The 21,887-nt window shown below is 57.5% G+C and overlaps 1 protein-coding gene across 1 annotated transcript in view; it reads left to right on the forward strand.

The window, feature by feature from the left end:
• Positions 1–21,887, forward strand: part of TRPV4 (transient receptor potential cation channel subfamily V member 4) — a 38,024-nt gene extending 16,137 nt beyond the window's left edge. The window contains exons 3-16 of the mRNA XM_070275313.1: positions 2,661–2,833; positions 7,102–7,254; positions 8,014–8,154; positions 8,821–9,119; positions 11,732–11,911; positions 13,212–13,370; positions 13,604–13,696; positions 13,871–13,944; positions 14,650–14,815; positions 15,057–15,123; positions 17,436–17,752; positions 19,049–19,176; positions 20,590–20,711; positions 21,164–21,887. Of these exons, the coding sequence (XP_070131414.1) occupies positions 2,661–2,833; positions 7,102–7,254; positions 8,014–8,154; positions 8,821–9,119; positions 11,732–11,911; positions 13,212–13,370; positions 13,604–13,696; positions 13,871–13,944; positions 14,650–14,815; positions 15,057–15,123; positions 17,436–17,752; positions 19,049–19,176; positions 20,590–20,711; positions 21,164–21,321 (2,230 nt within the window). The 3' untranslated portion in view covers positions 21,322–21,887. The remainder of the gene's footprint in view (positions 1–2,660; positions 2,834–7,101; positions 7,255–8,013; positions 8,155–8,820; positions 9,120–11,731; positions 11,912–13,211; positions 13,371–13,603; positions 13,697–13,870; positions 13,945–14,649; positions 14,816–15,056; positions 15,124–17,435; positions 17,753–19,048; positions 19,177–20,589; positions 20,712–21,163) is intronic.

Below are 21,887 nucleotides of genomic sequence, written 5' to 3' on the forward strand. Positions count from 1 at the left end.
GAGGTGTCCTCTGCTCACCTGGTCCTCCTCTGTCCCTTTGCTGGTCACAGACTCATTTATGCCCTTGAATGAAGCCCATTCACCATCTCAGCCCTTGCCTGGTCAGGAGCTGTCCCCTTTATTTATTCGCTGAGTCACTGATTCGTTCAGTGAGTGTTTCTCGAGCACCCACCACGTGCCGGGCAGTGGGTGGGTCCTGGGGCTCCGGGGGTGAGCCAGACGGGATTCCACCCCGTCAGTTTAGACACTGAGTAGCCTTCATTGCCACCTCCAGTTTGGAGGCCGAGACAGGTACTAAGCAAGTAAATAAGCACAGGACTCTACAGTTCCAGCTGGGGGAGGTGTTAAGGTGGGAGAGGGGAGCTGGTACAGGAAAGGTGGTCCAGGAGGGCTTCTCGGAGGAGCTGACATTTAAGCCCAAAGCTAAGGAATGAGAAGGGGCAGCCACATGGGGGAAGGAGGGGTGGGGAGTTCCAGGTGGAGGGAGGTGCACGAAGAAGGGCCCGAGGCTGGAGAGGCTCGACATGTCCAAGGAATGGGGCCTCATAGTCCGCACGCTACTGAACGATCTGCGTGGCCTCTGCTCACGGTGGAAACAGGCCCAGGGTAGCGAAGTGCCCCATCCCTCGAGGTCCTGTTGGAGGCTGGTCGCTCTGTGTCTCCCTTTCCCCTCCCTCAGACCCCCTCCTTCGAGGCCTCATCCCCACCCTGTGCCCAGACAGTCAGGGCTGATGGCTTTGGAGGGGCCGTGGAGGAGCTGGGGTGCGGCTGCGTGGGTGACAGCTTCAGGCCCCAACGGCTGCCTCAGCGAGGTCTTTTAACTTTGTTTGTTGGCTCCACAGTTAAGCTCAGGAGCAGGTAAAATGGGGGCTGCACCCTTCTCTGTGCCCCCATCGGCAGGAGGGCCCCTCTCTCCCCCTCCCTGGAGGCCCTGCCCCACGGTGGAAAGTCTGAGGACCGGGCGGAGGAAGGAGGGGGAGCAACTGTCCACTTGCCCCGGCCAGCCGCCGCTTTCTCTGCCCCTGTAGACCCCTCGAGCCCCCCCCACTGCCCACAGCCTGCTGTGGCCTCAGTCTCCCCTCCCCCTCCAGCCCCACCTCCTCTCTGTCATGGTTCACCCTCTGCTCCCCCTCTCTCCTCTCTCCCTCCCAGTCTCTGCCTCTGTCTTTCTCCCCTCTATCTTCTGGTTCACGTAACAGATTCTCACTGCACCCTGGATGTGCCAGGCCCTGGGTGGGTGAGGATGTGACAGAGAGGGCTCCTGCCCTCGGGTGCCCCTGGCCAGCACTGCACCCAGCTCCCTGTCTCTCAAAACCTAGCACACAGCAGGTGCCCAATTAATGTTGGTTGAATGACCAAATGAATGTCTGTTTTTTCTTTACGTTCTCTTTCCATCTCTTCCTTTCTCCTTCTCCTTCTGTGTCATGTTCTTTCTCCTCCTGCCTCTGGCTCACCATTTCTCCCACACACGTACAGGCTCTGGACACAATGGGGGCTAAATAATAAGATTAATATCAGCTAACATTTATTGTGTGTTTACTCTGTGGTAGTCCTTGAACTAAGCACCTCTGTGCATGGCCTCATTTGTCTCAAATGTTTGTTGAATGAATAAATCAATGAATGAATGATTGAATAAATGAATGAGTTACTTTATCTTTTAGTCTGGTGTTCCTCCTTTATTTTCTCAGTATCTTTATCTTTTTCAGTCTCTGATTTAGTATTAGTACTGGATAAAAATGGAAGGGTGGTTAGAGGGATGGATGGATGGATGGATGGGTAGTTGGGTGGCTGGGTGGCTGGATAGATGTATGGGTGAGTAGCTGGGTGGATGGATGGGTAGAGGGGTCGGTGGGTGGATGGATGAATGGATGGGTGGTTGGCTGGCTGGCCGACTGGGTGGGTGGGTAGGTGGATGGATGGATGGATGGATGCATGGATGCATGGATGGATGCATGGATGGGTGAGTGGATGGATGAATGAGTGGGTGGATGGGTACATAGATGGTAGATGGATGGATGGGTGGGTAGGTGAGTGGGTAGATGAATGAGTGGGTGGGTGGCTGGCTGGCTGGATGACTGGGTGGCTGGCTGACTGGCTGGATGGGTGGATGGCTGGATGGGTAGATGGGTAGCTAGATGGGTGGCTGGCTGGCTGGGTGGTGGATGGGTGGGTGGGTGGGTGGCTGGCTGGGTGGTGGATGGGTGGGTGGCTGGCTGGCTGGCTGGCTGGGTGGATGGCTGGATGGGTAGGTGGATAGTTAGGTGGGTGGCTGGCTGGATGGCTGGCTGGCTGGGTGGCTGGCTGGATGGGTGGGTGGTTGGCTGGCTGGATGGGTGGGTAGATGGGTGGGTGGGTGGATGGGCGGGTGGGTGGATGGTGGGTGGGTGAGTGAATGGATGGGTGGATGGATGGGTGGATGGGTGGTTGGCTGGGTGAGCGGATGGTGGATGGATGGATGGGTGGGCTTGTATGTTTCTTTCTATCTGTCTCCACCCAACACATAATAGGTACTGGGTATTTTGTTGGATGAAACTTTCCTTTGTGTCTCCAACTGTCCCTTCCATCTCAGTCTGGTCTCTCTCGAGGGCCCCTAAGTCCAGGGATGGTGGGGTGGGCAGGAGACAAGCTCTCCCATCACCCTGCCTCCCTGCTCCCTTCAGGAAGCAGCCGCAGAGCCCCAAAGCTCCCGCACCCCAGCCGCCCCCCATCCTCAAAGTCTTCAACCGGCCCATCCTCTTTGACATCGTGTCGCGGGGCTCCACTGCCGACCTGGATGGGCTGCTCCCCTTCTTGCTGACCCAGAAGAAGCGCCTGACTGACGAGGAGTTCCGGGGTGAGCCACTCAGGCAGGGATAGTGGGCGGGCCAGTCAAGGGTGGGGGAGGCCTGGCATCAGGGGCCCCCTTTCCTCTCAGCATCTTCCCTTGGGTCAGTGGGCTGCACCGGCCGGGAAGAACACTGGACAGGGAGTCTCGTCCTGTGGGTCCTTCACCATATTACTTAACCTCTCTGAACCTTCGCTACCTTCATTCATTCAGCCTTCATTTCTGAAAAGGTTAGCACTATGGGTAAGCAGAGTCTACCATGTGGGTTCACATCTCACCTCCCCCACATAGGGGATGCGTGGACTCTGTGAGCTGCGGTTTCCTCGTCTGTGAACTGGGGGTAATGCCAGATGGCCCCACAAATCAGTCTAAGATGTCAGGCATGGTGGCACTTGCTGCAAAGGAGGGCCTGTCCCCGGAAGGCCGGCCGCCGTCTACAGCTCGGGGCTGATGAAGCGTCCGCGATGTCCAGGGGCCATTGTTTGACTTCAGGGACTTCAAGGACATTAAGTGCCAAAACAGGGTGGCCGAGCCTGAGGTCTATTTTTCACGTAGACTGTAGACCTTTATCAACCGGATTCGTTGAACACCAGAACGGTACAGTGCAGGATCGTTGTGTCTGTCGGAAGAGAATTACCGGATTTATAAAAAATATTCACTCAGGGTGCCCGCCAGATGATGTGGCCCCTTGTTTGGGGCACAAGTGTAGCATTGTTGGGGGTGGGTCCCCTCTACCCTCAGAGTGTCTCAGTGATGGTGTGAATAATCTTACTTGGAGATAACCCACATTTAAGCCCTGGCCAAATGGCCCCGCCTGGCCCCCGAGTTCATACGTGGGGAGCCTTGGGGCAGAGCGAACCCCGGTGAAGTGGGGACCTGGTACCTGTGCCCTTAGCAGAGTAGAGCAGCGCCAGGCTGGGCTTGCCAGGGATTCCGGCTTCTACTGAAGGCAGGACCGAGTGGGGGGCTCTTAGCCTGGACCGGGAGCCCCCAGGCGAGTGCGTTTCTGTGCATGAGCCCAGGGGGAGCCTCCAAGACAGGCTTGGGGGTCCCTGAAACTGTAGAGAATGGTGCCTGTGTAGAGAGGGGTTTGCCGTGAGACCCATTAATTAAGCTCGTGCCCCTCGTTTATTCTGGCCCCTTCTAAGGCCCTGGACCTAATTTTGAACTCATAATTGTGTTCGTTTTCATAAACAGGACCCCCAAATTGTGTAGGCTTCAGGCCCCGCAAAACCTGGATCCGCTCCTGCCTGTTTTTCTAGCCAGAGGCCCATGAGCTCATCTGATACTCAGGGGAGTCAGTGACACCCCCTCACCCTCCCTCCCTGAGACCCCAAAATTTGACAGCCTCCAATTTGGCGTTAATTTAGGGCCCCTCCCTCCAACAGCCCCCTGGGCAGAGCCACTTCGCCACCTGGTGGTTGAGTCGTGGAACTGCATGTCCCCATTTCTGGGAAGATGCTGTTCGGCCTCTCATCCCCGGACCCAGGCTGGCAGCCCGCCACCCTGCTATAGCCCGGGTCTGGGACTGCGGAAACCCAAATTCAGGGCTAGTACCGTAGCCCGCACAAACCACTTGGGGTTACCCGTGGTTCGGAATTTCCTGTGGTGCCCACCTCGTCCCTTCACTGAATGTTTATTGACTCAACAAATGGTTATTGGGCACCCACCAAGTGTCAGGAGCTGCTCTTGGCATGGGGCGAGCAATGGTGAGCGAAGCAGCCATGGCCTTGTCCTCAAGTTTTTCACAGTCTCCTCGTGAGACTGACATTGATCAAGCAATCCCAGAAATAAATACACAGTGGCAAACTGTAGTGTGTCAACAAGAGGCTGTATCAGAGGATTTGACCTAGTCAGGAAAACCTGGGAGAGCTTCCTGGAGGAGGTGACACTTGAGCTGAGTCTGAATGAATTGCAGTTAACCAGGTGAAAAAAGGAGGAAGGATGTGAAGGGATAGCATATGCAAAGGCCCTGTGGCTCATCATGATCAGAGTCGTTGCTCTGGGGTGACCACTCCAGCTGCTATGTGGAAAGTGGATTGAAGGAAATCAGAGAGGCTGGGAAAAACCAGACAAGCGTCTTGGGCAGGCAAGAGAGATTGTGGCTGGACCAGGGTGGTGACAGCAGAGATGGAGAGTGGTGGAGGGATTGGAGAAACAGGAGGTAAAATCGATAGTACGTGCTGGAGGGTGGATGTAGGGGAGAAAGGAGGACAAGCACAAAGGTGACACAAAGGTTTTTAGCTGGCTGGGGACACCCTTCTCTGAGAGGGGGACATATGCCATCTGGGAGAGCTGAGTGTGGACAGAATCCCCCAGGGCCTTGGCCAGCACTGGGGCAGCTCCCTGCCCATTAGCAGATGGGGGACTGGAGTCCATTATTCATTCAAGAAGCAGTTACCTGGTGTCAACTCAGGGCTGGGTGCCAGGGGCCCTGCGGGAGGCAGCCTGGGACAAAGCTGGTCCACGTAGCCTCACGCCAGGGCTCTGGGCCTGGGGTTCAGGTCTCCGCGAATCTTTCAATCACTCTCCACTGATTCCTGGCGTCCAGAGAGAGGATGTCAAGCAGCCCCCCTGGAATTACAATGGCAGCAGTCTGAGCGATCCTGTCCGCCGGCTCCTGTCTGCCTGTCACTGGACTCAGAGAAACATCTGTTGGCTCATTGATTTCCTTTTTTGGGCTCAATTTGCTAGAAAGGAAACTGTAGCAGAGTAAAGATCGCACAGAAATCAGAGGCAAAGACAGGATTGAGCCCCAAGGTGCCTGGCTCTAGAGCGGGCACTACAGCCCACTCCCGCATCTCCCACCCCGACCCACCCCTGCATCTCCCACCCCGACCCACTCCTGCATCTCCCCGTCCCACTCCTGCATCTCCCGCCCCATCCCACTCCTGCATCTCCCACCCCGACCCACTCCTGCATCTCCCCGTCCCACTCCTGCATCTCCCACCCCGACCCTCTCCTGCATCTCCCCGTCCCACTCCTGCATCTCCCACCCCGACCCACTCCTGCATCTCCCCGTCCCACTCCTGCATCTCCCACCCCGACCCACTCCTGCATCTCCCTGTCCCACTCCTGCATCTCCCACCCCGACCCACTCCTGCATCTCCCCGTCTCACTCCTGCATCTCCCCGTCCCGCTCCTGCATCTCCCCATCCCGCTCCTGCATCTCCTCGTCCCACTCCTGCATCTCCCACCCCGACCCACTCCTGCATCTCCCTGTCCCACTCCTGCATCTCCCACCCCGACCCACTCCTGCATCTCCCCGTCCCGCTCCTGCATCTCCCCGTCCCGCTCCTGCATCTCCCCGTCCCGCTCCTGCATCTCCCCGTCTCGCTCCTGCATCTCCCCGTCCCGCTCCTGCATCTCCCCGTCCCGCTCCTGCATCTCCCACCCCATCCTAATCAGGGCCATTCCCGATCCTGTCCTTGCATCGGGCCATTCCCGGTTCCCCAGCACCATTTTGGCCTGTCCCTAATTCACAGGGGAGTTCTCTTTTCATTGACTTGCTCTTTAAGATATAAATCACCTCCTGTAACCATAAACATTACTGCAAGCGAAAGGAAATTGCAAAACGACATTAGCAAGCATCAGTGGGCGGTGCTGAGGGTCTGTTAGGACCAATTGGAGCCGGACTTCTTGAGAGAGATTTGGCGATGGGATAAAACCTTGCCCTGAGCGGGCCTTCAGTGTTGCCATTGCTGCGTCGGGGGAGTCCCCGACATCCTCTCCCGTCCCTCCTACGGTAATTCACGTCCCCCCTGGCAGGCAGTCCACACCTTGGGGAACACTGTACCCCCTCTGCTTCCTTCTGGCACACTAGTTTCAATGCTTCATGGGAAAAAAGATCTATGTTCCAACAGGTGGGCCTAGGCTGCGCGTGCTGTGTCTGGCTTTCAGAGGTTCATAGTCTCCGTTAGCATATTAAAGGCTCTGAGAAGTCCTGCAGACGACATGATTGGCTTTGTTAACCCATGTTTGATTTTTTAAATTCCCTTTAGATATGTTTTGGTAAATCCTGATCTCTCTGTGAGATGTGGGAGATGCAGGAGTGGGATGGAGTGGGAGATGCAGGAGTAGGATGTGCGGCGTCCCACATTTTTAAGAACTACTGCCCGCCTGAGTTCATTTGACCCTCTCGGTACCACGGAGGCAGACAGGGAAGAGGCTCAGAGAGGAGGTGTGACACGGCCAGGACCTCTGGCTCCCCGCCCAGGCCCCTGTCCCCTGCCGGGCCACCCCTGAGCAGCCCTCAGCCTGCACGTCTCTCCCCGCAGAGCCGTCCACGGGGAAGACCTGCCTGCCCAAGGCCCTGCTGAACCTGAGCCACGGCCACAACAACACCATCCCCGTGCTGCTGGACATCGCCGAGCGCACCGGCAACATGCGCGAGTTCATCAACTCGCCCTTCCGCGACATCTACTACCGAGGTGGGCCCGGCAGGTGACGCGGGGGCGGCGGGCACCATCCTCTGTCTGAGCCCCAAGAGCTTGAGTCTGGGCCCTAGGCGCCAGCTTGTACCCAGGAACTGATTGTTGAGTGAATGAATGAATGAATGAATGGAGGAGCAATAACTACCCCTTTCAACTTGGATGTTCCGTTTCAGAATCAAAGGTTCCAAGATCCTCAGATGCACTGAGGCTAATGACCCGTGAACCTGGAATTCTGAACCTAAGATGCTGTGGGCCCGGAGGCCCCCAGGGTGTAGGATAACAGTTCTCTGAGCCAACAGCTCTAAGAGGCAGAGGTGTCACGAGTCCTGGGTCCCCGGTTCTAAATTCTGAGGTCTGTGAATCAGGCTTGACCTTTTGGATTCCGGGATATGAAGATTCAGCCTGTGGACTTTATATCCTGAGTCCAAAATTCTGTGAGACCCCCATGCTGCTTTTTCCTCTACAGTTAGACTCTTGTGAGGCTAAAAAGTTCCCAGATTTGGGATCGTACAAGTTGAATGTCCTTTGAGCTTAAAATTCTGCTTCCCCGAGGCAGCAGATCCAGGACTTGATGCATCGACCCTCCATCCGGGGAGCGTCTGCGGGTCCGTTGGCTGCCCTCGGCTGGGGCCGGCTGGGGCTCTGGCCTCCGCTGCAGCCTCCACTCGGTTTCCACACTCTGCACCCACCCCCCTCAAGCCGGGCGGGTCTCTGCCCTGACGGAGCCCCCGTAACTGTCCCCCACCCCCTCCCCAGGTCAGACTGCCCTGCACATCGCCATCGAGCGCCGCTGCAAGCACTACGTGGAGCTCCTGGTGGCCCAGGGAGCTGATGTCCACGCCCAGGCCCGGGGTCGCTTCTTCCAGCCCAAGGATGAAGGGGGCTACTTCTACTTTGGTGAGGAGGGGCCTGGTGGGGCTTGGGGGCACCTAGAGGAGAAGCTGGGGGCTGGGGGCTGCATGGTGATGTCCGCAGCCCTGACCCCTCCCCAGACGCCCAGGGCCGCCCTGGCCACGGACCCAGATGGCGCCCCGTACACAGACCGTGTGCTGGTCTCTGTCCCTGAGGTCTCGCCTTTGAGGAACAGAGCATGAGCTCGCTTCCCTGAGCCTCAGCTTCCCCATCTGTACAATGGGCATCATGAGAACCCCTAGGGTCGTGATGGGGTGTCAGCCCCACATCTTATCAAATGCACCCTTTAATCCAACTTAAGCTGGGACCAACGGTCGGATTGCTGAGACTAAAGGGCCACCACCATGTCCCACTTGGACCAGTGAAAGATTTTGAATTTCACCCCTGCTTAATAAAGGCACATGTTCTGTGGGGTTCAGGGACAAAGTCCTTAAAGAGTCCCTCGTGGCCTCCAGATCGTGTGGCCATGCCCCCAAAGAGCCACACCATCCCCCCAGCATCACCCACAGAAACGTGTCATCACCAGGGGACACGTACATGTGACCATTGGCGCCGCGTCCAGTGTCCTGGTGGCTGTGCCCCGAGCATCCGCAGGCCGAGCCCCGCCCTGGGCCCCCCCCCACTGAGCTCCCCAACCCACGCCGCCTCCAGGTGAGCTGCCCCTGTCGCTGGCTGCCTGCACCAACCAGCCCCACATCGTCAACTACCTGACGGAGAACCCCCACAAGAAGGCCGACATGCGGCGGCAGGACTCGCGCGGCAACACGGTGCTGCACGCGCTGGTGGCCATCGCCGACAACACCCGCGAGAACACCAAGTTCGTCACCAAGATGTACGACCTCCTGCTGCTCAAGTGCGCCCGCCTCTTCCCCGACAGCAACCTGGAGGCCGTGCTCAACAACGACGGTCTCTCGCCCCTCATGATGGCCGCCAAGACGGGCAAGATTGGGGTGAGTGTGGGGCCGGGGGGCACGGCTGCCCCACCCCACTGCACATACACACATAGACAAATACACACATACACACACACAGGAGGGGCTGCTGCTGGTATTCATTATTATTAATATGCACACCCCCTCCCATCACGCCAACCCCAGTGTGCAGCTGTCCCAGCTCAAGAGTCTGCTCTGGCTCCCTACTGTTCAGCCACGCTACTCAACTTCATCCCAGAGCCTCTGTCCTCATCCCACCGCATGGATGCTCACGCCCGACTCCCACCAGCTAGGACAAGCCGCTGATGTAAAACTGAGTCCCAAGGCTGCAGCCCTGCTGTACTCCCGTACACTCCACTGTTGGTGTCATGACTCAGCCCTAACCTGCTGAGTGGCCCTGCCCAGTTCCTTCCCCTCTCTGGACCTCACAGCACAGGGTCTATGGCAGGATTTCTCAGCCTGGAGACTACTGACATTTGGGGCTGGATGGTTCTAGGATGGGGGGTGTCCTGTGCATTGTAGGATGTTTAGTGGCATCCTGGCCTCAACCGGCTAGATGCCAGGAGGACCCCCACCACTTGTGACAACTAAAAATGTCTCCAGGCATGGCCAGATTGTCCCTGGGGGCACCATTGCCCTGGCTGAGAACCCAACCTGGAGTGCTCCGGAGTCAGCCCCACCTGGGCCCACCGCCTGGCTCTACCGCTTCCCAGCGTGTGACCTCAGGCATCTCACCTGCCTCTCTGTGCTTCAGTTTCCCCGTCTGCAAAATGGGATAATAATAGTGCCCTGTGGGATCGTGTGGTTCTGACAACTAAACAAGATGCTCCACTTCAAGCTCTTAATAAAGAGCCCAGGATGAGTAGAGAGTGGGGGTTATTATTGCGCTTTGAAAATATAGCGAAGTTACTGAAATTGTAATTGATTCCTGAGTCCTGGAGCCGTGGGAAAGGCCTGGCTTTAAATTCTGGCTTTGCTCTTCGAAACTGTGTGGCCTTGGGCAATCCCCACCCCCTCTCTGTTCCTCAGTTTCCCTATGTCTAAGCGAAAGATAGTCGCAGTGGTATGGGAAGGGCCCAATATGATAATTATTACTAGAATTAACATATTCATGAGGTTGTCTAGTTGCTGTTTTAATTACATAAAGAAGATATTCATTCCAATTCAGACTTTCAGGGCTGGCCTGGGTTCAGCCTGGCTTCAGCTGACCGCCCGTGTGGCCTCAGGGGACACCCTTCTTGAGGCTGCGTTGCTCATCTGTAAACCAGGATGGCAGGAATGACAATGCCACAAGAAAGGGCCCGGCACCCCCCTCCCTCCCCTCCATCCCGCTCTCCGGGAGGCACCACGTGCTGGGCTGCAGCGGCCCCCGGGGCCCCTCCGATGAGAGCGACCGAGCAGCGGGGTCCTCTCCGGGAGCCCTGACCCCCCTCCCTCCCACGTGCTGGGCTGCAGCGCCCCCGGGGCCCCTCCGATGAGAGCGACCGAGCAGCGGGGTCCTCTCCGGGAGCCCTGACCCCCCTCCCTCCCACGTGCTGGGCTGCAGCGGCCCCCGGGGCCCCTCCGATGAGAGCGACCGAGCAGCGGGGTCCTCTCCGGGAGCCCTGACCCCCCTCCCTCCCACGTGCTGGGCTGCAGCGGCCCCCGGGGCCCCTCCGATGAGAGCGAGCAGCAGGGTCCTCTCCAGGAGCCCTGACCCTCCTCCCTCCCCTCCATCCCGCTCTCCCGGGAGGCACCACGTGCCCCTCCGATGAGAGCGACCGAGCAGCGGGGTCCTCTCCAGGAGCCCTGACCCTCCTCCCTCCCCTCCATCCCGCTCTCCCGGGAGGCACCACGTGCCCCTCCGATGAGAGCGACCGAGCAGCGGGGTCCTCTCCGGGAGCCCTGACCCTCCTCCCTCCCCTCCATCCCGCTCTCCCGGGAAGCACCACGTGCTGGGCTGCAGCGCCCCCGGGGCCCCTCCGATGAGAGCGAGCAGCGGGGTCCTCTCCGGGAGCCCTGACCCTCCTCCCTCCCCTCCATCCCGCTCTCCCGGGAGGCACCACGTGCCCCTCCGATGAGAGCGACCGAGCAGCGGGGTCCTCTCCAGGAGCCCTGACCCTCCTCCCTCCCCTCCATCCCGCTCTCCGGGAGGCACCACGTGCTGGGCTGCAGCCGCCCCCGGGGCCCCTCCGATGAGAGCGACCGAGCAGCGGGGTCCTCTCCGGGAGCCCTGACCCCCCTCCCTCCCACGTGCTGGGCTGCAGCGCCCCCGGGGCCCCTCCGATGAGAGGGACCGAGCAGCGGGGTCCTCTCCGGGAGCCCTGACCCCCCTCCCTCCCACGTGCTGGGCTGCAGCGCCCCCGGGGCCCCTCCGATGAGAGCGACGAGCAGCGGGGTCCTCTGCGGGAGCCCTGACCCCCCTCCCTCCCCTCCATCCCGCTCTCCCGGGAGGCACCACGTGCTGGGCTGCAGCGCCCCCGGGGCCCCTCCGATGAGAGGGACCGAGCAGCGGGGTCCTCTCCGGGAGCCCTGACCCCCCTCCCTCCCCTCCGTCCCGCTCTCCCGGGAGGCACCACGTGCCCCTCCGATGAGAGCGACGAGCAGCGGGGTCCTCTCCGGGAGCCCTGACCCCCCTCCCTCCCACGCAGGTCTTCCAGCACATCATCCGCCGGGAGGTGACGGACGAGGACACGAGGCACCTGTCTCGCAAGTTCAAGGACTGGGCCTACGGGCCGGTGTACTCCTCACTCTACGACCTCTCCTCCCTGGACACGTGCGGGGAGGAGGCCTCCGTGCTGGAGATCCTGGTGTACAACAGCAAGATCGAGGTGGGCGCCAGGGCAGGGGGCGGGGCCCGGGGAAAGAGGGGTGCAGCTGACAGCCGGGGAGGGGCCTAGGCGTCTGGCACTGGGGGAAATGGGAGGATTGTAAGGGTCAGGCTTCAGAGACAAGAGGACTGGGTCAGGATCCTGGCTCTGTAACGTGCCTGCTGTGTGACTCAGGACAAGTGCTCCAACCTCTCTGAGTCTTGGCTCTCTCTTTTGTAACATGAGGATAAGGATAGAGCCTATCCCATCGGGTCGTTGGGAGGAGCAAATGAGTTCGTTTTAGAACAGCCTGGCACAGAGTAAAGGTTATGTGTCAGCTATTATCATTAGTAGTCGTTACATGAAGTTTTGAAAGCTCTTTTTTTCACTTAGTAGTTTTTGCGAACATCGTTTTGCACCATTAAATGTTCTCCTGGAATATCATGGCTGCGTGTAAATGTACCACATTCTAATTAACCATTCCTCTCTTCTTGGTCATTTGGGTTTGTTTCTGCATTTAGCTGTCAGAGTAACACTGCAGTCGCATCTTTCTGGCTACATCGTTGCACAGATCTGGGATTATAAAGAAAACTCAAGTCATTAAAGGGACAGCATGCTATACAAATGGGGCAGAAAATGCTGGGGCCTGGGTACAGAAGGTCTCCCTTCCAGCCCTGCTCTGTTAGCCTGGACAGATGCCTTCCCTTGCTGAAGCTCACTTCCTTCATCTTTGAAATTAGGGACCGATTTGATTTAGATTAGGGGTGGCTGGAGGTTTAGTATGTCTCGTGCAAACTGATTGATTGGTAGAGTCTGCCTGGGGAATTGAATAGAGAACTACTGTGCAGGACTCCATTATTGATGTCTGCCCTGGGTTCAGAATTGGAACATTGTGCTGAGTCAAGTGTTTATCATCCTTGGGCTGAGTTTCCCACTCCCACTTCCAGAATCAGAATTTCTGAGGTTGGAGCCCAGGGGTTTATATTTTTAGCAAGGTACTTAGGTGATTTTGCTGCCAGCAGCTCAGTACCATCCACAGATTGGAGTTTGGGAACCACGAGAATAGATGTTCTTTAAGGAGCTTTCCGGCTCTGGGTTCCACGAGTCTAGAACAGGCTGAAGGGTAAGTTGAGGCAGAATTGAGCAGAGCCTCAAATGCTGAGCCCGGGAGATTGGGGCTGATTCTGAATCCCTATCCAGTCCCCTGCGAGTCCTTGAGTGCGCTCAAGAATGGGTTCGGAGGAGGAAGTGGGGGAAGGGGTGCTGGAGTCAGCCCGTCCGGATCCCCCATGTTGAGAAGGCGGCCCGTGACCCCCTACAGAACCGCCACGAGATGCTGGCTGTGGAGCCCATCAACGAACTGCTGAGGGACAAGTGGCGCAAGTTCGGGGCTGTCTCCTTCTACATCAATGTGGTCTCCTATCTGTGCGCCATGGTCATCTTCACCCTCACCGCCTACTACCAGCCGCTGGAGGGCACTGTGAGTGACCGTGAGCCGGGCAGGCACTGGGGCACAGCCGGTCCTCCTGGGCCCGGAGAGGGAGGGGCTGCAGAAGACAGGAACAGGATGGGGAGGTGCTCCCCAACGCCTGGCGGAGGAGGGGGAGGGAGGAGGCCCCACAGGATCCAGATGTTTGGGGCATGGGGGAACATATGGATCTGGGGCCAGATGTTGGAGGGGCTGGTGAGGACCTGTGTGCCCCTGTCCCCCAGCCGCCATACCCTTACCGCACCACGGTGGACTACCTGAGGCTGGCCGGCGAGATCATCACGCTGTTCACCGGGGTCCTGTTCTTCTTCACCAACGTGAGTGCTTGGCCCCCAACCCCACCAGCCTGCCCGTCCTCCTCCTCCTCTCCTCTTCCTCCACCTCTTTTGGCTCCCCTCTCCTCCTCTCTTCCTTCTCCTCTCAGTTCCCCCTTCTACCTCCCCTCTGCACTCCTGACGGCTCCACCCCACGTGCCTCCTCCCCTCTTACAGATCAAAGACTTGTTCATGAAGAAATGCCCTGGGGTGAATTCTCTCTTCATCGATGGCTCCTTCCAGCTACTCTAGTGAGTACAGGTGCCTGGGCTGGCGGCTTCTGGGTTGGGCTGGGACATCATTCAGATTGGGGTGGGGGGGTGACTCTATGAGGCGTGAACTCAACCAGCCCAAACAGCTGTAGCCCAAAGTCGGGACAAGGCCAATGTCAAGCAATAGGGTCTTCAGGCTAAAGCAAGATTCTGGTTGCTAGAAAGTTACCATATGCACCATGGATAGAAATAATTTAACCACTTATGCTGGTGATCGACTGCTAATGTATGCCTGGAGTGCCATGTTGAGAAGAATCTTGAGGCTGTGGCTGTGTTTAGTGGGAAAGAGTGCTGTGCTCGATTAATGATGTCTGCCTGGGGCATAGGATGAGTTGATGTACATGTGCTACATCTTTTCCCTTTCCCTTAGAGGTAGAGAACAATGAAATTCACCAAGCCACAAAATCTCCACCAAACACCACTGCATCTTTCTCTAGCAATTCCAAAGGGCATCTCTTTGGGATCTTGTAGGGCCTCAAGGCCATTACACACACAGTAATTGCCAATTAATTGAGCATTTTGGTTAACAGAATGCTGGGGAACCCAGTGAATCCACTTTGTCCCCTTCTGGGGGTCTAGAAGGCATTCGGGTGTCCTGGTACCCTGGAGGGCTTGGGAGCATGTCTCCGCCTCCAGGGCCTCATTGTCCCCTCTGCCCCCTCTCGTGGTCTCTGCTGCCCTTAGCTTCATCTACTCCGTGCTGGTGATTGTCTCGGCAGCCCTCTACCTGGCGGGGATTGAGGCCTACCTGGCCGTCATGGTCTTTGCCTTGGTCCTGGGCTGGATGAACGCCCTTTACTTCACCCGCGGGCTGAAGCTGACGGGGACCTATAGCATCATGATCCAGAAGGTATGGGCCGGGGGACCCTCCGGATTGTGTTCCTGGAGGGAGCCACACCCCCCCGACGCACATCTTACGTGTGCAGACGGTGCCCTCGGACCTGAGGATGTGGGGCGCCGTGGGGGCCGCAGCAGGGCCTGGACCTCGGGGAGGGGCAAGGGTGCAGCTGGAAAGATCTGGGGTGGAGGAGTTGGGAAGCGGGAAACCATGTGTCTTAACTCTGCCTCCACAATCCCGCTGGGGTCTACAGATCCTCTTCAAAGATCTTTTCCGCTTCCTGCTGGTCTACTTGCTCTTCATGATTGGCTACGCCTCAGGTGAGCCCGGGGCGCCCGGGGGGCTGGCGGGGTGGTGCAAGGGCTGGACCGGCGGCCGTGATGGGTGGAGGAAAAGGTGTTTGCTGAGTTGTCGCTGAGAACGAGGCACTGGGCTGTCCTTTCCCATCCCCGCCTGATTTAATCCTGCCAACAAGTCGGTAAGGTGAGTGCCTTTATGATGCCCTGTTACAGATAAGGAAACTGAGGCTTAGAAAGGTTAAATAACTTGCCCAAGTTCAAATGCTAGGAAAGGGTAAAACTGTGTTAGACATTGTTGCAAAAGAAGCCACCCAAAATTAGTGGTTTAAAATCACTGCCGTTTATTATTGCTCCCAGGTCTATGGGTCATCCGGGGGGTTGTGCTGACCTGGGCCAGATTTGCTAATCCTGAAGGGCCCCTGTGTCTGTGGGCAGCTGGCGGGCTGGCTGCCGGCTGACTCGTCCAGCTGAGGTGGCCTCAGTGGGTGACTTTGCTCTCTTCCCCATGGTCACTCATCCTCCAGTCGGCAGGCTTGGGCTTGTTCACATGACGGTCTGCGGGTTCCTAGAATGTGAGTGGAAGTGTTCAAGGTCATGGCCTGGCACAGCATCACTTCTGCCATACTCTATGGGCAAAAGCCAGTCTCAGGGCCACCCTTGTTCAAAGGGTGGGGAAATAGATGCTCCCTCTTGATGGAGGATGCTGCAAGGCCACACTGAAGGGGCGTGGATGCAGGGAATGGTGAATTTTAATAAAGAATCTACCAGCCCAGGTCTTTTGTAAAGCTCAGTCCTGGCCCCCTCCAGTGTATGCCTTCTCCATGACGTCATGAGGCTATGGGACCTCAGTGGCACAGGCCATGGGGGAAGGACCAGGGATGAGGACACTCACCAAGCCATTGGGCTGGTTCTCAATGGATGGGTGATCTGCCATCCAATGCCCAACATCCAAAAGGGAGTGGCCAACTCAGGCTTCCCCAGGCCACATTCGCATCTGAGAGGTTGGTCTAGGGACCAGCACTGAAGCAGAAATCTGATGATGGTGCTATTTTAACCCAGATGGTGCTGAGGCCCTGCATGAGTTATTGTGGGGAAGCGGAACTGTAGCCATGGCTGGGGAGACAGGGACAGGGTACGTCTGTCCCCTCCACGGAGAGGACTGGGAAGAACTAGACAGTGTCAAGCGTTCCGTAATGGCTTTAGGAGTCCAGCCCTCCTGCAGTCCTAATTTTAGAAAAAGGCAGAAGCTTAGGGGTTAAAGTAGCAACTTAGCGGTCAGCTTGGTCCCAGGGCTTCACCTGCTGGGGGCCACTAAATCTCCAGTCTGAGGCTGATATGACATAAACATGACACGCATGCCCATGTTCCCCACTTTTGTGCCCATAGCAGACATTGCTAATGGATCACAGAACGATTTTTCTGATGAGCCCAGACAAGGTCTCAGAATCCTTCGCAGCACGTGTTTCAGCAGCTACTACATGATAGAATAGCGTTCTCCTATGACTTGAAACCTACTTACTGTATTTCCGGCTTGAAGGCACTGTGACAGTCTGTGCCCCACTGACGGAAGGGGCTCAGCCTCCTCATGCTCCCTGCCCAGGCTGGTTTAGAGGCAGGTTGTTGCTGCTGAACCGTGTTGAGAAGGCCTCTGAGGCTTCGCCTGGGCTTCGTGGGAGGGGATGAGCACAGTGATCAGTTTGTGATGTCTGGAGGGGGCAGGGCCGTAGCCAGCACGGCTTCTGGGACGATCAGGACTGGTACCTCGTTTCGGCTTCCACTCTTCCTCTCGGAGCTGGTGTGGGCCAGGAAACAGGAGCATGAGAGAGAATCTGCCCCCGGAATGCTCGCGTTCCAGGCTCCCAAGACCTCTAAGGATGACGGGCTGGATTAGGGATTCTCGGCTTTGGCACAGTTGCTGTTTGGGGCCGGGTCATTCTTTGTGGTGGAGGCTGCCCTGTGCACAGTGGGATGCTGAGCAGCATCCCTGGCCTCCACCCACGGGGTGTCAGCAGCGGCACAGCCCCGCCAATTGTGACAACCGAAAATGTCTCTAGACATTGCCAGATGTCCCCTGGGGGAAGAACTGGCCCAGGTCGAGGACCACTGGACCAGACCCTGGGAAGCTCTTCCCTATTAGCAAGAGTTTGTGGGAAGAGCAAAGGCTTTGGATCCCGGAGGACCCGGGTTCGACCTTGGGCTTGGCTGACGGGCTGGGTAACCGTGGGCTGCTGCTCTCTCCTCGCCAAGCCTCAGCTTTGCCCTCCATCAAATGGGATTGATGCTCCCACCTCTCAGCCTGCATCCTCACGCTCGGCCACTGTCACCTCCCGCAGCCCTGGTCTCCCTCCTGAACCCGTGCGCCAACATGAAGGTGTGCAACGAGGACCACACCAACTGCACGGTGCCCACCTACCCCTCGTGCCGCGACAGCGAGACCTTCAGCACCTTCCTCCTGGACCTCTTCAAGCTGACCATCGGCATGGGCGACCTGGAGATGCTGAGCAGCACCAAGTACCCCGTGGTCTTCATCATCCTGCTTGTCACCTACATCATCCTCACCTTCGTGCTTCTCCTCAACATGCTCATCGCCCTCATGGGGGAGACGGTGGGCCAGGTCTCCAAGGAGAGCAAGCACATCTGGAAGCTGCAGGTGAGGCCCTGGGACTCCCATCGCCACCCCGCCAGCCGCCCTTCTCCTTCCAAGATGGGGAGACCTGACCCACCACACCCCCTCAGCCTCTGCTCTGGGCCAGCCGCGTCATCTCATTTTGCCTCCACTTCCCTGTCTGTAAAATGGGCATTGAAGGCTGCTGCCCGCTTCCCAGAGCTGCCTGGTGCATGTCCAGGTGGCTTTTTGCCTGGCCATCAGCAGTGGTCTAGGTTCACCTTGTGGTCCAGCTCGCAGGACACAGTCGGCTTCCCCAGCACCCCTGAGGGAGCTCTGTTGGTGCAGGAGGTGCTCAGAGAGCATCAGCATTGCAGCAGGGCTCCCTCGCTGAGCCGGGGACAGCTTCTGTGCCCCACCGCGGCCCAAGAGACGAGGCTGGCGTGGGTATAGGCGACCCCATATTCTCATCAGAGGGGCTTCCACCAGCCCAGGCATAGCTTCCTGAGCGTGCTCCGTCACAGAGGAGAAGCCGACGTGGACGTGGGCCTCGTTGGCCCAGGGGAGCTGCTGCCCTTGCTTCCTGAAGGTTCCTATGCAATCCTAAGAAGCAGAGGCCCTGGGGGTCCCCACCCACCTGGGCCACGTGCCGTTCACGAACCTCATGGTTCACAGTCAGTGGTGCCATCACAAGGTCCAGAAATGAGCACCTACCCTTCAAGGAAATGGTGCAGTGAGAAAAAAACCCAGGATCATCCTGCCAGGTGTGGGGCTCAGCGAAACATCTGGACCTGCTCTTCACCTTGACCCACACTGCTTACTTCCCCGAGCCTCAGTTTCCCCACTGAGTGTAACTCATAAGATGCAAACTGGCAGCCCGTGGACTGGATTTGACCAGCAAAGATTTATTTTTTCTGCATTACGATATTTTTAAAAAATTTAATGCAAAATTTTATAATTAAGAGATTTCTTATAAAATGCCAGATTTCTGGCCTTTCTTGAAAACTTAGAAGCCAGGCAAGGCAGGCCTGCATTCCTGCCTGGCAGCGCGGGTGGAAGAGAGTGCATGGGCCCCCTGGTTTGCCCTAGTCCCCACCCCTCCCTGGTGATTCCCAACACTGAATGGTGACTGCTGTGCGTGTGTCATGGGGCTCGGGCTGTGGCATTCCTCCATCTGGTCTGCTTCGCTCCTTTGTTCTCCTGCCAGGCCTCTGTGGGTGTTTGGGTTTCTAACCCGTTTCTAGGGGCAGTGGGAGCTGGAAAGCCTGGTTCTCTGCCTGCCCCGGCCCGTCCCGTTGTTTCTGTCTCACCAATGGCCTGCCCCACTCCCCCTTCCTGCAGTGGGCCACCACCATCCTGGACATCGAGCGCTCCTTCCCCGTGTTCCTGAGGAAGGCCTTCCGCTCCGGCGAGATGGTGACCGTGGGCAAGAGCTCGGACGGCACTCCGGACCGCAGGTGGTGCTTCAGGTGAGGCGGTGGACCCGTCCTGGTGGCTCAGGCCACCTTGCGTTTTCTGCCTATTGCAACTTCCCGAGCCACCGAGGCCCCCAGGGATCCGACCAGAGTTCGGTTCCACTGGGTGATCTTGAGCAAGTTGGTTTACTCTCGGCCTCGGTTTCTTCATCTGTGAAATGGGTCAGTGATAGCACCCCCCCCCCCCCACCTCCCCAGGCCAGCTGTGTGGGTTAGCATGTATGATGTGCCTGGTGGGCACCCAACACACACTGGGGCACCCGCACAGCAGCTGGTGTGACTGCTCCTCTGTCCCTTGCTGGGGGTGGAGGGGGTGCCCATCTGAGAGCATCACCTCTATTGATGGAACAGCGGGGTGAGCTTCGGCTGGAAGGGGAAACTGAGGAAACAGCAGCTTCCAGGGTGGAGACATTCCCAGATGCACGAGGAATCTTTTAAGGTGGTGCATTCTTTGTAAAGTGATTGCCAGCAGAGAGCACAAGCGTGACGTCTGGAGTCCGGCCGAGTCAGTTCCCCATCTGTGAAGTGTGGACCTTAACAGCAGCCACCCCATAGGCCAGCGGCTCTATCCTGTTCAGTTCGAATCCAGAGTTCAGATCCTGACTCTGTAATTTATCGGCTTGGGGACCTTGGACAAGCAGGTTAACAAGCCTCGGGTTCCTCATCTGTGGAGTGGGAACATTGAATGTGTCTTCCTTGCTGGGTCCTGACATGTACAATTGCTCAAAATATGGAGGTTGAATGAAAATAACAAAAACATAATTTTAAAAAGGAAAAATTATATTGAGCCAATTTGTGCCCAAGAGGCTGTAACTTGACTTTACAACGGTGTCCCAATAATAAGAAGAGAGAGGATCGAGACAGAGGGTGTCCACTGCAGAGGACTGAACAAGCAAAATGTGGTCCATCCGTACAATGGAATATTACTCAGCCATAAACAGGAACAAAGCATGGACACGTGCTACAACGTGGATGAACCTTGACAAGACTGTGCTGAGTGAAAGCAGCCGGACACAAAGGGCCACGTGCTGCATGATCCCGTTTACATGAAATGTCCGGAAATGGTAGATTCACAGAGATAGAAAGTAGAACAGAGCTTACCCGGGGCTGGCGGGAGGGAGAATGGGGAGTTATTGCTTGGTGGGTGCAGAGTTTCTGTTTGGGGCGATGAAAAAGTTTTGGAACTAGATAGTGGTGATGGTTGCATGAGCTTAGGAATATAGGTAATGCCACTGAATTGCATATTTAAAAATAGTTAAAATGGCAAATTTTATATTATTTTACCACGATTAAAAACAAAAAGGAGGATGTGCTGGGGGAGGGAGCAGGGAGGGTGCCGGGGGGCGGGGACGGGTGCTGCCTCGGTGGGGGCTCCCCCTGACCCTCTCTGTGCTGTGGCCCCGCCAGGGTGGACGAGGTGAACTGGTCCCACTGGAACCAGAACTTGGGCATCATTAACGAGGACCCGGGCAAGAACGAGAGCTACCAGTATTATGGCTTCTCGCACACCGTGGGCCGCCTCCGCAGGGGTGAGTGGAGGTGGGGAAGAGCCTGGGGCGTGGAGGGGGCCCCTGGTCCATCCTCACCACTCATTTGCTTTGAGCAGTCCTGTCCCCTTTCTGGGGCTCAGTGTTCGCGTCTGTGGAATGGGAGGGTCGGATGGGCTGCCCGCTGAGTTTCCCTTGCTGCTCGCAAATGCTGGGGCTCCTCACACCCATTCCACTGAGTGCCTGAGACACAGTGGAGGGGACGTGGGTGCTCAGGCATTCTGATCTGGGCTTGAATTCTGATTCTCCCATTTACTGTGTGCTCCTGGACAGACACCTTACCCTCTCTGAGCCCTAGTTCCACCTCTGTAAAATGAGGATGATAATACATAATCCTTTAGATCACTGTGGAGTGCCTGGTACACAGTAGGCGCTCAATATATGCATGTGCCTTCTCCGCCAACCCTCATCCCTGCTCCTCGTGCTCACTGCAGATCGCTGGTCCTCAGTGGTGCCACGTGTGGTGGAACTGAACAAGAACTCGAACCCGGACGAGGTGGTGGTGCCTCTGGACAACATGGGGAACCCCAGCTGTGATGGCCACCAGCAGAGTTACCCCCCCAAGTGGAGGACTGATGACGCCCCCCTCTAGGGGCCACGGGCAGGGGCGGGGTCTCCAACCTGCAGCCTAAGCCCGTCCCCTCCGCCTGCCCATTTCTAGTCCACCTGCATTTCAGAGGCGCCTCCCGGGGTGTCCCTCCACACACTCCTTTGACCCCCAGAGGTGAGGGCCGGCGGAGACACCGGGGAGGCCCCAGCACCCTCTGGTCCCCAGGCTCCTGCCCCCAGCTCTGCCTCCTACCGGGCGCAGGGCTCCCGGCCGCCTGTCTCACTCCCATGGAGTCACATAAGCCAACGCTGGGGCCTCTCCGTCCACGGGGGCTCAGACCCGCGTCTCCATTATTTATTTGTTCTGCTCTCAGGAAAGTGACGTGACCCCACCCCCAAGTGGAACCTGGCTGAGGCCTCAGGACCCGGTTCCAGGTGCACTGAGAGCCAGGCCCCGAGCCCCAGCCTAGCCCAGGCTGCACACACCACCATGTGTAGCCCATGGGGGCTCTGCTGGGGGGCCGAGGCCCTCGGGGTGGGGCCACGCCTTCTGTGTGTTTTGTAGAGAGTCTGGGACTTGTCGGTGCTCAATAAATGTTCATTCATTGA

Source organism: Equus caballus, chromosome 8 (genome assembly GCF_041296265.1).
Source record: "Equus caballus isolate H_3958 breed thoroughbred chromosome 8, TB-T2T, whole genome shotgun sequence".
Lineage (NCBI taxonomy): Eukaryota > Metazoa > Chordata > Mammalia > Perissodactyla > Equidae > Equus > Equus caballus.